Raw genomic sequence first — 15,862 nt, forward strand, 5'->3', positions numbered from 1 at the left:
ACACTGGTGAAGCTACATGTGACAGTCTAGAGAGACTGGAGTTCTAGTGCATCGCTGGAAGGACTTGCAAACACGCAAGTTTGGAGGGAAGTGTGGTGGTTGAAAATTAACCTACCCTATGACTAGGTTCGACAATTATAACGCCACTAGTGATTAACTGAGTCACCAATAATGCATCCGTGTGGCATGAAGGAAAAAAGGAAAATGACTTCCCCTTGGAGCCTTTTAACCAAGGCCAGCTCTGAATTCTCTACTTTGTGCTGTGTCTTCTGTCCTCTGTTGTCTGTGGTATGAGTCTAAATCTGTGCCTGATGAAGGCTGTCTTGTGAATCTGTCCCTGTGTCTGTATGTTCTGTCTGTGTGTGTCTGTCTGCCTTATGTGTGACTATGTCTGTGTGTGTGTCTATCTGTGTCTATGTGTCTGTCCCTCACAAAGGGCTTTGTTCTGTACTTACTGAACAGCATAGAAAGCTGGAGAGGGAATGGGATACTTGACAGAAATCTTTAACAGGAGTTTTACAGGGGTTAAGTCACTGGCTCCAACCGATCCCACCTGACCAGATAACGAATACTGTTTATCAACCAGTCTCCGTAAGTGGGTGCTTTTAACCTTTATGGTAGATCTTAGGGAGTTGCTTCTAACTTCTGTATTTGTTGCTTTCACCTAATGACTCACGTGCATGACTCTGGTCAGGGGGATAGAAGAGTATATAATTTAAGATTGCAGCTATGCATTAGCTAAGGTTGTAAAAGCTGATTTCATGGGAACCCAAGGCAAGGAAGGTTGATTGTTACATTGTTCTCCTAAAGGCAGGTTAAACAAACAGTTTGAGTACACAAGAGGCTATCAGTCTTAAGTCTTAAGTGACCTCAAGGTGTATTATTAACTGGCTGTGAGGTCCAGCGAAAGTTCCATTCTCTTAGAATGTAAGAGATATTTTCAGAATGTTGAATCACCACAACTGGGCAACTCCGAAACAAAAAGAATCTGAGAGAAATGGAAGACTGAAAAAATTATGCTCACCAAAGCCAATGTACAACGGCCCATACAGGACCCCTTGAGTGCAGGTGAATGAACAAATCAGACAACAGAGACAGGAGCGGATGACTTCTAACCAAATATCCAAGCAGGCTCCTGAGCCAGCTTGCTGACTAGGCCTTAGCCATAGGCGATACAGATCTGAACAAACACTATCTATTGCTGACAGCTTAAGGACCCATCTCTAGGATGACCCTAACCCACCTTAGGTACCTGTCTAAGAAAATGCGAGGCTGCTAAAAGAAGTCACTGTCTTTCCAGCTGAGCCGTCTGTCTCCTAGCCTTGGGGGGGCGCGGGGAGGAAGGGCGTCTAACTTCACAAACATCAGTTAGCAAAACCAGGCAGATTTGACATGAGCCAACCCTGCCTTCCCAGAGTTTGTGATTTTCAACTCCCCAACCCCACTGAGCATCTGCATACTTCCTTGTTTTCTCATTCTTCCTTGAAACACTCAGCCAGTCAATTCTATGGAACCAGAAGCTCAGTTCAGTTCATGCTGGAATGAGGTGGAATGGAGGAGTTTTCCCAATTAAAATCTACTTTATTATCTGTGTCTGTGTTATCTTTGACGTTATACACATGAACAAACCTCAAAGAATACATTGAATACAAAAGCATGCTGGAACAAGCCTTTAATTCCAGCACTCTCTGAGTTCGAGGTCAGCCTGATCTATACAGCAACTTCCAGGCCAGCCAGGACTAAACAGTGAAATCCCATGTCAAAAAAGAAAGAAAGAACATGTATCACACGATTCATTATAGACTATCCAAGAATAGTCAAATCTAGGGCTGGGGATATGGCTCTTATCTCCCTGATGGGTGGCACACGCCTTAAATCCAACAGTCAGGAGGCTAAGGCAAGTGGATCTCTGTGAGTCTGAGGCCAGCAGGAAGCTCCAGGACAGCCAGAGCCACACGGAGAGACCCTGTCTCAAACCAACATCAAGTCTATTCAGTCGGCTTTCCCCAAAGGATACTGCTCCTTGAAGAAGGGGGCTCGAGACACACATCTGCTGCCAGCGTCTCCTGCTTTTGCTTTTCCTTCCTAAACCACAGCTCCTCAACTGAACTAGGAGAAGTCTATAAACAAGGGAAGGGCCTCTGGGTAACATACAAGTAAGTAACTTTTAGGTCAATGATTTCAGTCATCAAAGTGACAAAAGCAATCTCAACTGCAAAACAAGGTAGACACACACACACACACTAAATATGAAAATATGAAAATTTAGTACATACCACAACCTGTGGTTCAAATCAGTACAGTCAGTAGATAAGGGGCAAAATTAACACTGTAACCTTATTACACATATAATACAATCTTACTTCAAAACATAAAACCCACCAAAATGCTAAAACGCAACTCTTAGAACACATAGGAATGGCAATCCTTCCCAAGGATTAGTCAGAAAGTAAAGATTGCACTGAGGAGGTGGCTCACTCGATAACGTGCCTGCCGTGCACAACAAGGACCAAGTGGAGACCCCCAGGGCCCATGTGAAAACTCAGGCACAACGGCATATACCTGTAACCCCAGCACTGGGTGGGGCAGAGACAGGCAGATCCCTGCCGTTCACTGGCCAGAGCTTAACTGACCAATGAGCATCAGACTCCATGAGATCCGATCTCACAAAACAAAGACAGAGAGCGATCAAGAAAAGATACCTGACAGCTCCATGCTTCCATATGCACTCTCGGGCTCTCCCTCCCTCCCTCCCTCCCTCTCTCTCTCTCTCTCTCTCTCCCTCTCCCTCTCCCTCTCCCTCTCTCTCTCTTCCCACTAACCAGTGTCAGGAATAGCATCATAAACACTGATAAGAATGTAGCTCAACACTGCTCTTGCCTAGCACTGACCCAAGGCCCTGGGTTGCATCCCCAATGCTGTGAGAACAAAAACAAAACCAGAGAGCAGGAAAAAGACAATTCAATAGAAAAAATGAAATTGTGAGTATCTACATAAAACCAACAGGGAGCAGATCAAAAAAGGAACATTCTAAGTTGAAACTATAAATTAAAATAAGAGCTATTACTCATTACAAATTAACAAGAGAGATTATTTTCTACCTGGCAGTTAATAAACAACTTAAGAAACTGAGAATATTCCATAACTCATAGCAGGTTTACTTTGGACAAACTCATACAGCCTCTTTCTGAAATGACTCTGTAACTTCACCCCAGGAATCTTTTACTGGAAAGCGAATGGAAAAGCAGTGGTGGCCACAACATGATTTTATTCCTCCTTTCTATTCTTTAGAAATTTGATGAGTATGACTTTTCTCTGCATATATGTCTATACACCACATGTGTGCAGTTCCCTTAGAGGCCAGAAAAAGAGTGTCAGATTCCCTGGAACTGGAGTTACAGGTGGTTGTAAGCTGCCATGTGGTTGCTGGAATCCGCCCCTTGAAATCCCACCCCTTGGCCCTGCATCCTGCATCCTGCCATAAAAGCCTCATTCTAAGAAAAACTCCTCCCCTTCCTCTCTCTCTCTCCCTCTCTTCTGCTTTTCCTCCCATGAGGTATGCACCCTCAATCTCTCTCTCTCTCTCTCTCCCTCCCTCCCTCCTCTCTCTTTCTGTCTCTCTCTCTTTCCTATCTTTCTCTTCATCTCTCTATTATAATAAACTCTCCATGTGGATGCAGGGTCTGGGTTGTGAATTACCACTGCCGCTGCCCGCATAGCGTGCATCTACTCAGCCCACTGCTGTACCTGCCCAGCATGTTTCTCTGGATACCCTCGTCCCTCCCCCACACGCAATAATTAACACCAGGTCCTCTGGAAGAGCAACCAGTGCTCTTACCTGTTGAGCTCTTGACTGTTCGGCTACACAGTATGATTTTAATAGCAACACTGGAACCATTTTAATACAGGTTTTTTAAAAAAGCACCAAAGTGCAACATACCGTAGACACCGCACAGCTGCTAAAGAGAATGAGGCAGATTGTTGTGAAACCACAGGTACAAAATGCTCACATTAAGGCGTGAAGGGAGGGAGTGCTCACCATTAACAGTTTGTTTTCTTTGTTTTTTTAATATAATTTAATTTTACATATCAGCCACGGATTCCCCTGTCCTCCCTCCTCCTGCCTGCCCCCCCATTCCCATCTCCTCCAGGGCAAGGACTCCCCTGGGGATTCAGCTCAGCCTGGTACATTCAGTCAAGGCAGGTGCAGTCCCCTCCTCCCTTCACCCAGGCTGAGCAAAGTGTCCCTGTATAGGCCCCAGGCTCCAAACAGTCAGCTCATGCACTAAGGACAGGTCCCGGTCCCACTGCCTGGGGGCCTCCCAAACAGTTCAAGTTAATCAACTATCTCACTTCTCCAGAGGGCCTGATCCAGCTGGGGGCTCCTCAGCTATTGGTTCATAGTTCATGTGTTTCCAGTAGTTTGGCTATTTGTCTCTATGCTTTTTCTAATCATGGTCTCAACAATTCTCGCTCATACAATCCCTCCTCTTTCTCGCTGATTGGACTCCCAGAGCTCCACCTGGGGCCTGGCTGTGGATCTCTGCATCCGCTTCCATCAGTCATTGGATGAGAGTTCTACCACAACAGTTAGGGTGTTTGGCCATCTGATCAAATAAAAAACCTAGGATAGCCAAAAGAATCCTGTACAAAAAAACAACCTCTGGAGACATCACGATCCCTGACCTCAAGCTCTACTATAGAGCTACAGTAATAAAAACAGCTTGGTACTGGCATAAAAACCAACATGTGGACCAATGGAATCGAACTGAAGACCCTGACATTAATCCACACACCTATGAACAAATAATTTTTGACAAAGAAGCCAAAACTGTACAATGGAAAAAAGAAAGCATCTTCATCAAATGGTGCTGGCATAACTGGATGTCAATATGTAGAAGGCTGCAAATAGATCCGTATCTGTCACCGTGCACAAAACTTAAGTCCAAGTGGATCAAAGACCTCAACATAAATCCAGTTACTCTGAACCTGATAGAAGAGAAAGTAAGAAGTAGTCTTGAATGCACTGGCACAGGAGATCACTTCCTAAATATAACACCAGTTGCACAGACACTGAGAGAAACAATCAATCAATGGGACCTCTTGAAATTGAGAAGCTTTTGTAGAGCAAAGGACACGGTCAAAAAGACAAAGCGACAGCCTACAGAATGGGAAAAGATCTTCACCAACCCCACATCTGACAGAGGGCTGATATTCAGAATATAAAAAGAACTCACCACTAACAGTTTAAGAACCAGTAAGACAGCTTATCAGCTAAAGGTGCTTTCTGCCACGCATTAACAACCTGAGTTCAATCCCCATGTGGAAAGGGAACTGACTCCCACCAATTATCCTCTGACCTCTACATGTATCACATAGCACCAATACATGTACACACATATACAAACAAATGTAAATTTAAAAGAGAGAGAGAGAGAGAGAGAGAGAGAAAGGTCTGACAAGGCACAAAGCAGGCTGAGGAAGGTATGCATGCATTCCCAACTTGGGTAGGAAGGTCATAAACTGAGGCCATCCTGGGCTACAGAGATAAACAAATCAGAAAGAGGAAGGGAAGGAGGAAAGAAGAGAGGGAGGGAAGGCAGGCAGGTAGGTGGGAGCATGATGTAATTTACTTCATTCATGGGAAAGTTTTGAAGCTCATTTATCTTCACTAGAATGGTCCACTTCTAGACTAGTGTATTTTCTCTTGAAATGGAAAGTAGAACCTGCTTTGAAAATATTTTAGATCCAAATCTCTACCTTGCTCTCTGGTGCACAGCTCTAAAGATGTAATGAGTATACCAGAAAGGCCTGGGCCAGAGCCCTAGGGGCAAATCTAGCTTTGCCTACAGGTAACCCTATAACCTGCTCCTGTGCCGCGTGGCTCAAAGGCATGCATCCCTGCTCTGGGTTGAGTTTATTGTTCTCCTGGGAGATACAAACATGGGGTGCTGGACAAACAATTGATGAAGGCTAGGACTACAGGTATGGGGAACAGATGAAGTACTGAGTAAATGTTTACTGCTTATATGAGCACAGCCATGTCATGAACCTTAATGCCTCAGATCCATGGTACTGGGAAGGCCTTGCCCAGGTCAGGCTTGGAGGAATGGCGAGGTCTTCTTCTGGTCCTAGTACAAATGCCAACAGTGTGTACTGAAAGTATCAACCAGGGCTTCCTCCTCTGGGGTGACTACAGCCTGAGACTGCTCTCCTACAAAGATCAGCTAACCTGACTCTTTAAGCAGTACATAATAAAACACATGGTGTGTCAGGGCTGCCGGTGTATTTTCAGAGAGCATGGCCCATCCAATTCCATCTTTTTTGTACATGTCTATGAGTCTGTCATTTCTTCGTTCCCTATCACCCCAATCAGGTCAATCCCAAAGCCATGCAGGTCATGGCATATGGGTATCAGAGGCATCTGTTTGAGAGAGCCCCATCCCAGCTGAGCTAAGCCAAACATCCTGGAATCATCTTAAGAGTCCTCAGTCTCGCCCACATCCATCTGTCGGCCTTTCTATCAGTTGTTCCTCCTTCCAAAAGCATCCAGAATGTGACAGATTTGCAGTGCAGCTCTCGCTTAAGACATTCCTGGCAGGGATAATCTTCATCTCCTTGCCTCCATCCCTGCCTACTACAGTCTGTTCCTCATAGAGAAGCTGTCCTGATCCTTTTAAAACCCATCAGCAATTCATTCTCCAGCTCAAAATCCTCTAAGGACTCTAACTCATAAGAGAAAGGTTACAAGAGGGGATGGAGAGCTGGCTCCCTGGTTAAGAGTACTTGCTGTTCTTCCAGAAGACCCAGGTTTGAGTCCCATCAGCCACAACCATCTGAAACTCCACAGGACCCAATGCCCTCTTCTGACCTTGGTGGGCACCTGGGGTGCATGTGGTATACATACACACATGTAGGGAAACCACTCATACATATAAAATAATTTACAATGTTTTGAAGTTATGAGAATGTATCATGCACAGACTCTTCTCCCTCTCAATCACTCTGTATTGCTGTTTATGGAACAGGTCCAGCAGGCTATGCCCTGGGGTGGGGGCCTTTTCTGCCTGGGATACTGTTTCCTCAGATATCCCCAGGGCTTACTCTTTCAACTTCTGCAACTGTTTGCTGTAGATGTGTTTTCTCAGTGGGACCTTCTCTGGTTACCCTCCCGACAAATCACTTCTGGCATGACAGGTATGTGGCTTGTTTCCTGTCTGGTTTCTGAGAGCTCCAGTTGGTTTATTCACTTCTGCACTGACAGTCTAGAACTCCACTTCCATAAATGAAGCAAGCACTCACTAAAGAATTCTGGGTGAATGAATGTACAAATCTGTAAAATGACATGAAATCAACTCATCTGAAGCAGAGGGACCAGCATGTTCAATGGCTCTGAAGAAGGAGAGCACAGAGGAAGGCAGAGTCAGATGAAGTGATGCTGGAGGCACAGTTCGGAACAAGCAGGACCCTGCCAACTGGGTAAGGTCATTATCAATGGGAAACCATTAAGCCTGGAAGGGATATGATCCATCCAGTCTTTTATAGACGTCTGGCTTCACTATGACATACATATTAGAAGAAAGAATGACTAAGGAAGCCCAGGAGGCAGACCAATGCCTTAACTCTGATCACACCTGACCTCACCTTGCACTGAGAAACCAGAAGCAGAGGTGGGAAAAAAAAGAAGAAGATTCCAGAAATACTTTGGGAGGAAAAATAACAGATCTCGGAAACAGACCATATAAATGGAGGACTTCCAAGACCATGTCTCCCTGTTTTCCTGTGAACTGATGACCAGAGATCACTGTGCTGAGGGGTGGACAGCACAGGAAGAACAGGCTAGGGTAATCTTTAGCAGGGGGTTAGCAGTAGGGCATCTGAGGCCATTCTGAGACATCTGAGTGGAGATTTCTAATTAGACAGCTGTCTAGTGGAGAGTCGGCAGATCATAAGAAGGCACAGTGGGCAAAACATCGCACTGTATGCAGATTTGTACCTTGTGGTTGATTGAGATCTGGAAGACTTTCAAGTGACAGGATAATATTTGTGACTATAAAAATGACCCTGACCAGCAGGCAGAATAAAGGTACTTATTCAGGGACTGAGTGAGGGAGGTGAAGAACTGGGCTGTGGTAGAGAGAGCTCCCTCGTTACCAGCCACCTCCTGCACAGCTAATACAAGAGTGCTGCTAGACCATGTCAGTCCACCCACTTACATCTCTGAGGATAGAGTCCACCCTCTGTGGGTCTTGCCATCATCCCTCTGCAGAATCCTCTCCTGCTGCCCTTTTCCACCTCTGGCAAGTTCCCCTAACATATTGCTCTGCCTCAATGTCCATGCTTCTTCTCATACCTGGCAGCCTCTGTGTATACCATGAAGATTCACCTCTTCCAATGTGCAAGGAAAGCAGCCTTGACCTCTAGGAACCAGCTGGCTAGCATGAGCCAGGCCTTCATCTGAGGGCAGCTGGCTTGGCACCCACAGCAAGGCCATGCTGTTTTCCTGCTGGACATAACAATCTTACAGAACACTAACACAAGGCATTCTGCAAGAGTAACAAGTGATGCAGATTATGTGCACAGCTGAATTCTAAGCACAGATTAAAAACAAGATCACTGTCTTAGTTTGCTTACTATTGCTGTGATAAAACACCATGACCAAAAACAACTTAGGGAGGAAAGGATTTTTTTGGCTTACATGCCCTGATCATAGTCTATCATAAATGAAAGTTGGGGTAGGCCCCAAAGCAGAAGCCCTGGCTTCTTACTGGCTTGCTCTCCATGGCTTGCTCATCCTGCTTCCTTATATAACTCAGGACCACTTGCCCAGGGGTAGCACTGTCACTTGCTCATAGCGGGTTGGGCCCTCCTCCATCAATCATGAATCCAAAAAATGCCCCACAGACTTGCCTACAAGCCAAACTCATGGAGACATCTTCTCAATTGAGGTTCCTTCTTCCTAGATGACCCGAGCTTGCATCAAGTTGACAAAAAACTAACCAGCACAGGCACTGTGTCACCTACAAAAATACCAAACATCCCTTTCTCCCAGCTGACAATTTTTCTTTTACAGTCTCAATCCTTCTCTAGACAAACCTTCTAACACGCCTGAGTGTCCCACCCCAACAGAGCTGCCTGGCTCTTGAGCCACTGCAAATCTGTTTCGTGGACCCTCCTACAAACAACCCAGCTGAAGCACACATCCTAAGAAGTATTTTCTACCCTCTCTGATTGAGAGACTACAACTATTAAACTCATCTTCTCTGGCTACAGGTGTGCTCTACAGGACAAAGACAAATGTCACCACAGGAAAGGACTGTTAAGGCTCCTGGAGGGACATTAATCAGTTCCACTCAAAGGCTTCTGTGGCCTTTGTTAAGCAGTATACTGGAGGGGGAAGAAAGTCAAGTTTGAAGTAGATATAGTTGTCATGAAATTTAGTCCCAGCTACTCATAAGACTGAAACAGGGGACAGGAGTTCAAAACCTGTCTGGGCTACACAATGAAACCTTATCTCAAAAACAAACACACCAGCTGCTGGGGAGATGGTTTAGAGGGCAAAAGTGCTTGACACACAAGCATGAGGGTCTGAGTTTTAACCCCCAGGACCCAGAACACACACAAACAGCCAGACACCTAGCATGAGGATCTAAATCCCAGAGTTCCTAGCAAACGAAGTTCTTCCTGTGCAAGCAAAGTAGATGGCCTGAGTTTAGATCCCCAACACTCATGGAAAAAACCAGAAACTGCAACTGCCACCTGGTTCTGGGGGAGGTAAAGATAAGTAGACCCCTGGAGCTCACTGGCCAGAGAATTTAGCTGAATCTGTGAGCTCCAGAGTCAGTGAGAGACTCTTCCTCAAAAAATAAAGTGGACTACAACAGAGGAAGCCACCTGACATCCAACTCTGATATCCACATGCATATACATGTGCACATGTGCCAGAACACAAATAAGAACACACACATGTATATGCACACATGTACACAAACAGACACAGACACAAACAGAATTTTTTTAAAAAGAGTAAGAGTGAGTTGTCCAGAGAAGCATACTATATCAACAACCTGTTAGGGGAGCAGACAAGGCTAGCAGATACAAATTCACAGTAGTATCAAGTTGCCCTACTATGTGTTTTACAAGTATTCCAGGAAGAAATGAAAAGCAGAAGTTGTGACATTTCTCTGAGATCCACCATACCCAGCAGGACCACTCCTTGCTATTGTCTGCCTTGGAGCTACTCACCTACTCCACTGAAGAGGTCTACTAAGACCAAAGGACAAGAGAGATATGGCCACTGCCAATCAACTGCCAAAGGATGAACTATGAACTCTAGGTTCTGACTTGAGGATAGGGAAAGCATGATCCTGAGGAAAGTGGGCAGAGATCCAACAACTAACTGATCAAGCCAATTGCAAAGGAGGAAGGTTGTACCCCAGGATGGAGATCCAGGATATCCTGGTAGGAAAGGATGGTCACAAAGGATTCACTGGGTGCTTACAGGGACACTGAGCTCACCTAGGGGCTGTATCAAGAATTAAGAAAGTTGCTCCTTTCGGCACTACATAGTCTAAAACTGCAACAACACAGAGGTTAGTATGGCCTTTGTGCAAAGAGGATACAAAAAGTTTTGAAGTGCTCCATATTTTGTACCTTTCCTATAAAGGTTGTCTGACAAAAACCAGCTGTGGGATTTGGAGAGGTTGCCCCAAGGCCCATGCCTAGAAAGAAGAAATAAGGAAGAGTGGAAGAGGTGAGCCATGCACCCAAATCTTCAAGGAATCAGCTGAGTAACTGGGAAAGGGTAAACAACAGCCATTGGGGAAGTGATCCAGCTGGACATAATGAACCTCAGAAAATGGGAAGGGTAACAAACAGCACAGAGAACACACATCTCAAACACCTCATCCTTGGGGATACTAGATGAGAAACGAGAGGGACCACCTAAGACTTCAGGAAAAGGACATCCATAGGGAAGCATCAACGTTCAGGTACAGCGAGTGGCTACAAAGAGGCTGAGGAACTGAAGGGGGCTGTTGAATATGGAGCATTCATCTCAGAGGGAATAGTGAGTGAAGCTATGGTGGACACTGGGACACGGTAAACAAAAGCCAGAGCAACTGGGAGCAAGCATGATGGACATGAGGAGAAGACACATGTTGCTATAAGAAAATAATTGGGCTTAGGACCTTAAAAGGCAAAGAGGTTCTTTTGGCAAATGATTCTGGCGGCTGGAAGTTCAAACAGCAAGGCAGCAGTCTGGCAAGGACCCCTTGACTGTGTCATAGTGAGGTGGAGAAGTGGATAGGGAAGAAGGTATATAAAAAAAAAAGAGAAAGAGAGTTTCCTGACAGCCTACTCTCACAACAACCAACCAAGTCCCAAAGAATGAGAACTTCCCTCAAGAAATATAATATCCAGGTTTGGCGAGATGGTTAGTGTTAAAAGCAAGCACCTCAGCACACGCACAAAAAGCCAAGCCTGGTCTTGCACATTCGTGTAATCCCAGGGTAGGGTGGGAGGGCGACTGATGGAGCTTGTAGGTTCTAAACCGAGTTGGAAAACAAAAGCTCCAGGTTCAGCAAGAGACCTTGCCTCAAAGGAACAGGACATGATAAAGAATATTTACAACATCCTTTACCAGTCTCCATCCTTTACCAGCGCACACACACACACACACACACACACACACACACACACACACACAATACCAACACCCACAGACACACAAATATTCATACACATACACACCAAAAAGAAAAAAGAAAAGAAATGCATTGTCTTTTTATTTTTTTATTTTTTATTTTTTATTTTTATTTTTTTTTTTTTTTGGTTTTTCGAGACAGGGTTTCTCTGTGTAGCTTTGCGCCTTTCCTGGAACTCACTTGGTAGCCCAGGCTGGCCTCGAACTCACAGAGATCCGCCTGGCTCTGCCTCCCGAGTGCTGGGATTAAAGGCGTGCGCCACCACCGCCTGGCGCATTGTCTTTTTAAAGACCTCAATGGTTCTCAAAGGTACCCTCTCCCAACAGTGACACAGCAGAAATCAAGCCTTGTCAACCTGATTGGAGCTAAACCACATTCAACATCAGGGAGTCGGCTAGGATGGTCAGTCTTCCATTGACTGGTGCTATAGCAAATCAACTGGTAAACATAAACCTGACATACAGAGTGGGCCATGATGCTGATGGCTTGATGGCTACAGGGGTGAAAGTGGCAACAATCTGAAACATCTGCTACAGCCATTGCCGAAAACATTCCCCACTCAATCCTCACTACGACCTCTGACACAGACACCACTTCAACACAACACATCACAACTTCATGGACCAAAGGAGGGAGTAAACCAAAACACAGGGACAGAACTGTAGGGGCCCTGGGAGGTGGGCGGACTTTGTAACTGTTGTTTCAGGATATGGTGCTATAACTCAGGGTGGCAGGAACCAGCCAGACCCACTGCTACTACATGGTCAGCAACTTCAATCAAAAAAAAAAAAAAAAAATCAAATCCAAACTATTACCAGTAGGTTTTTGACAACTTCACTTTGTACCAAATTATCAATTGGTACATTTGCATCAATCTTCTTTTGGCATCAATTATCTCACTTAATCCTCACATCCAAAAGATATGTTAACTGTATGATCCCCATATTTAAAAAGAGAGAGAGAGAGAGAGAGAGAGAGAGAGAGAGAGAGAGAGAGAGAGAGAGAGGAAGATTTAGGCAAAGAGAAGAATCCTTTGTTCCTATGTCCCAAAAGCAATCATCAAGTGATATCACAACTTTTGGCAAATTGAATGAAGATGTTGATCTCACAGGCAAGAATGGCTCAGAAAGAAAAGGAGCTTGCAACCAAATCTGATGACCTGAGTTCAATCCTCAGGATCCACAGGGTAAAAGGAAAGAACTGACTCACCCTACAACAGCAGTTCTCAACCTGCAAGTTGCAACCCCTTGAGGGGTCAAAGGACCCTGTCACAGGGCTTGCCTAAAACCATTGGAAAACACAGATATTTATAACATGATTCATAACAATAGCAAATTTACAGTTATGAAGTAGCAGTGAAAATAATTTTATGGTTGGGGCTCACCACAACAAGAGGAACTGTATCAAAGGGCCGCAGCATCATGGAGGTTGAGGGCCACTGCCCTACACTACCTGCTGACGTACACAAAGTGAATAAATGTAATTTTTTTAAAAATTTCAAGGATGCTGATCACAGCATGACAAAAACCAAAGACACTGAATCCTCAAGTATACTTTAAGGATTAATTTATGGAGGCTGAAGAAATGGCTCAGTGGTTAAGATCAAATACTGAACCCCAAGTTCAACTCCCAGCACTCACATTGAGTGGTTTACAACTGCCTATAACTCCAGCTCTAGGGGACCGGATACCCTCTTCTGGCCTCTGCAGGCAACCCCTGCCAACACGGTGTGCACTGACATAGACACACATATAGATGTTTTTAAAAATATACAGATTCTCATAGACGGAGAAGCTCTGAATGCATAACACAGGCACCAGCCCCGCCCACTATATGCCCAACTACTCTAAAGACAGTAAATATCACTAGATCTTCAAAAGCACTTAAGAAACCAGCACTGTCATCTCCAATTTCTTTTGCGTTTTTTGTTTTGTACTGTGTGATATACACGTGTGTACCTGTATGTGCAGGTGTGTGTAACTAAGTATGCACATGCACAGCCCTGAGGTTGGTGTTAGGTGTCTTCCTCTATCACTTTCCACCTTATTTTTTGAGACAGGGTTTCTCACTGAACCTGGAACTTGCCAATTTGACTAGACCAGCTGGTCGGTAAGCTCCGGGGATCTCCTTGTCTCCACCTCCCTGGGCTGGGGTTACAGGCATGCCATGCCCAGTTGTTTTTAATGGATGGTGGAGATGTGGACTCAGGTCCTCATGCTTGCACAGTCAGCACTTTACCAATTAAGCTATCTCCCAGCCCTACTTCATCCCTACTTCAGAGACAAGAAAACTAAGGCCAAAAAAAAAAAAAAAGTTAGGGGGCTGGGGAGATGACTCAGTGGGTAAGAACACTTTTTGTACAAGCGTGAGGACCTGAGTTGGATCCCCAGCACCCATTAAAAAGAAGGGCATGAGAGCTGCGGGGGAAGGGAAGGGATGAGATTGCTGAGATTGCTAAGGTTGGCTACCTAGCCAGTCTAGCTAAAAAGGTGAGTCTCTGGTTCAGGGAGAGATCCTATCTCAAGGGAACAAGGCAGGGTGATAGAGCAGGACACCCAACATCCCCCTCCAGCATCCACAGTTATATTCACCCACACATACATGCCCGTGCACATACACCACAAACACGCACATTTTTTAAAGTTAGGAACTTGCCCAAGTTTATACAGCTTAGGCAAAGTCTGGCTCCAGAATTGATGTTTTAAATCCCTATGCTTAATTTCTAGGATCCTGCAAAAAGACTTCACTCAAAAGCTTGTATTCCCCAACTCATAATATCTCTCTGGCCCCCAGCTTACTCCTCCTATTCCAGGGCATTGTCCTAATTGTTCTAAAGCCCACACTCCTCCCTTGTTCTAAACACTGTCCTACTCCCTTGGTTCAGTCTTTTCTTGACAGTTTAAACATCCCTGTATAAATTTCAAACTCTAAAGACACTGCTGAATCTCCAAGAGCCCAACACTAAATGATGAGTTTTTCCTCCCAACTAGGCTGTGAGTCGTCTAGTAGGTCCACACCATATCTGTTTTGCTCCTTAAGTATTCAAAATCACTGAAACCCTACCAATTAGCTCAAAGTAAAGGCCTAGCACAATGTAATATCTCAATAACTTCGCTGCAAGAAAAAAAATTAATGAATGACATGCAAGCTTTGTGTTTTCTCTAGGCACACCTGCACTGGCAATGCCCGACCACCATCTGCTACCACTGCACAAATACTGTGGCATGTGTGTAGTACTGACTCTACAAACACACACTGCGGAGCCCAGGACCTACCATCTATCCTCACAGGCCTGAGTTTCAAGTGCACAGTGGGGAATCATGACCAATTTTAACAGGATGTAACCTAAAGCAAAGAAAATTTGCATTTCCAATCCATCAAAGCTGTAGTTAATACTTGCAACACACCCCGTCTTACCTGAAGGCCAAGATCAAGCAAGCTTTGTTCAGCTCCTTACTCCCAGTCGTGGTACCCCAGGTTCACTCACACACACGCTCGGTAATTATAACTTAAATGAACCCCTCCCTGCTCCGTGCACTTCCCAGGTGTCAAGCGAGGGCCGCTCCAGGTGGGTGCGGCAGCTCCTTCCCAGTGTCCAAGCGTGTGCCTTGGACAGTGGCCCGCTTGCCACCTAGGCCCGGGACCCCGACGCCCATCCTGAACCCCGCGCCCCCAGGCACCTCTTGCAGAGAGAAGCATCTTCGCAGGTGCCGCGCACTCCCTCGTCATCAATGTCAGAGTTCGAAACGCAGGAAGAGAACGAGGACTCCCTCGAGCTGGTGGCCATGATCGTGGGATGTTCTGGGGTGCGGCACCCACCAGGGACATGGAAACGGGGAACCACGAGCAGTGGGGAGACGCGGCAAAACACAGACACAGACCAGAGAAGCACGGACTAGGCGCGCTAGGCGGGCGCAGCCCAGTGACGCCGCCCCCGAGGGCCGCCCAGACACCTTCCTGCTGATTGGCGCCTGGGTCATGACGTTCTTAGACCAAGCTCCTCGCCAGTCAGGCCACGGAGCTGCTCATTGGAAGGCTCTTTAGGCTCCGCCTACACAACCCGGAAGTTTCTAGAGAGCCCCGAGCGTCTGGGTGAGCCGCGAGGCTCTCTGGGAAATGTAGTGTTAGGTGCTCTGAGTTTTCCTTTTGCTTTTTTT

General features: G+C 45.6%; 1 protein-coding gene and 1 non-coding gene across 3 annotated transcripts in view; one reads left to right on the top strand and one right to left on the bottom strand.

The window, feature by feature from the left end:
* Positions 1-15,650, bottom strand: part of Lcmt1 (leucine carboxyl methyltransferase 1) — a 56,697-nt gene extending 41,047 nt beyond the window's left edge. The window contains exon 1 of one of the 2 annotated variants that reach the window (XM_052762872.1): positions 15,386-15,650. In XM_052762872.1, the coding sequence (XP_052618832.1) occupies positions 15,386-15,492 (107 nt within the window). In that variant the 5' untranslated portion in view covers positions 15,493-15,650. Of the gene's footprint in view, positions 1-15,122; positions 15,142-15,385 lie in introns of those variants that run through there. The other variant, XM_052762873.1, reaches the window with a different exon arrangement.
* LOC128095781 (U6 spliceosomal RNA) lies at positions 10,546-10,650 on the top strand. The gene has a single exon (XR_008213385.1). It is a non-coding gene; the product is annotated as a U6 spliceosomal RNA (small nuclear RNA).
* Positions 15,651-15,862: the final 212 nt, after the last annotated feature.

This window comes from Peromyscus californicus, unplaced genomic scaffold (genome assembly GCF_007827085.1).
Source record: "Peromyscus californicus insignis strain IS unplaced genomic scaffold, ASM782708v3 Scaffold_4__1_contigs__length_199733344, whole genome shotgun sequence".
NCBI lineage: Eukaryota > Metazoa > Chordata > Mammalia > Rodentia > Cricetidae > Peromyscus > Peromyscus californicus.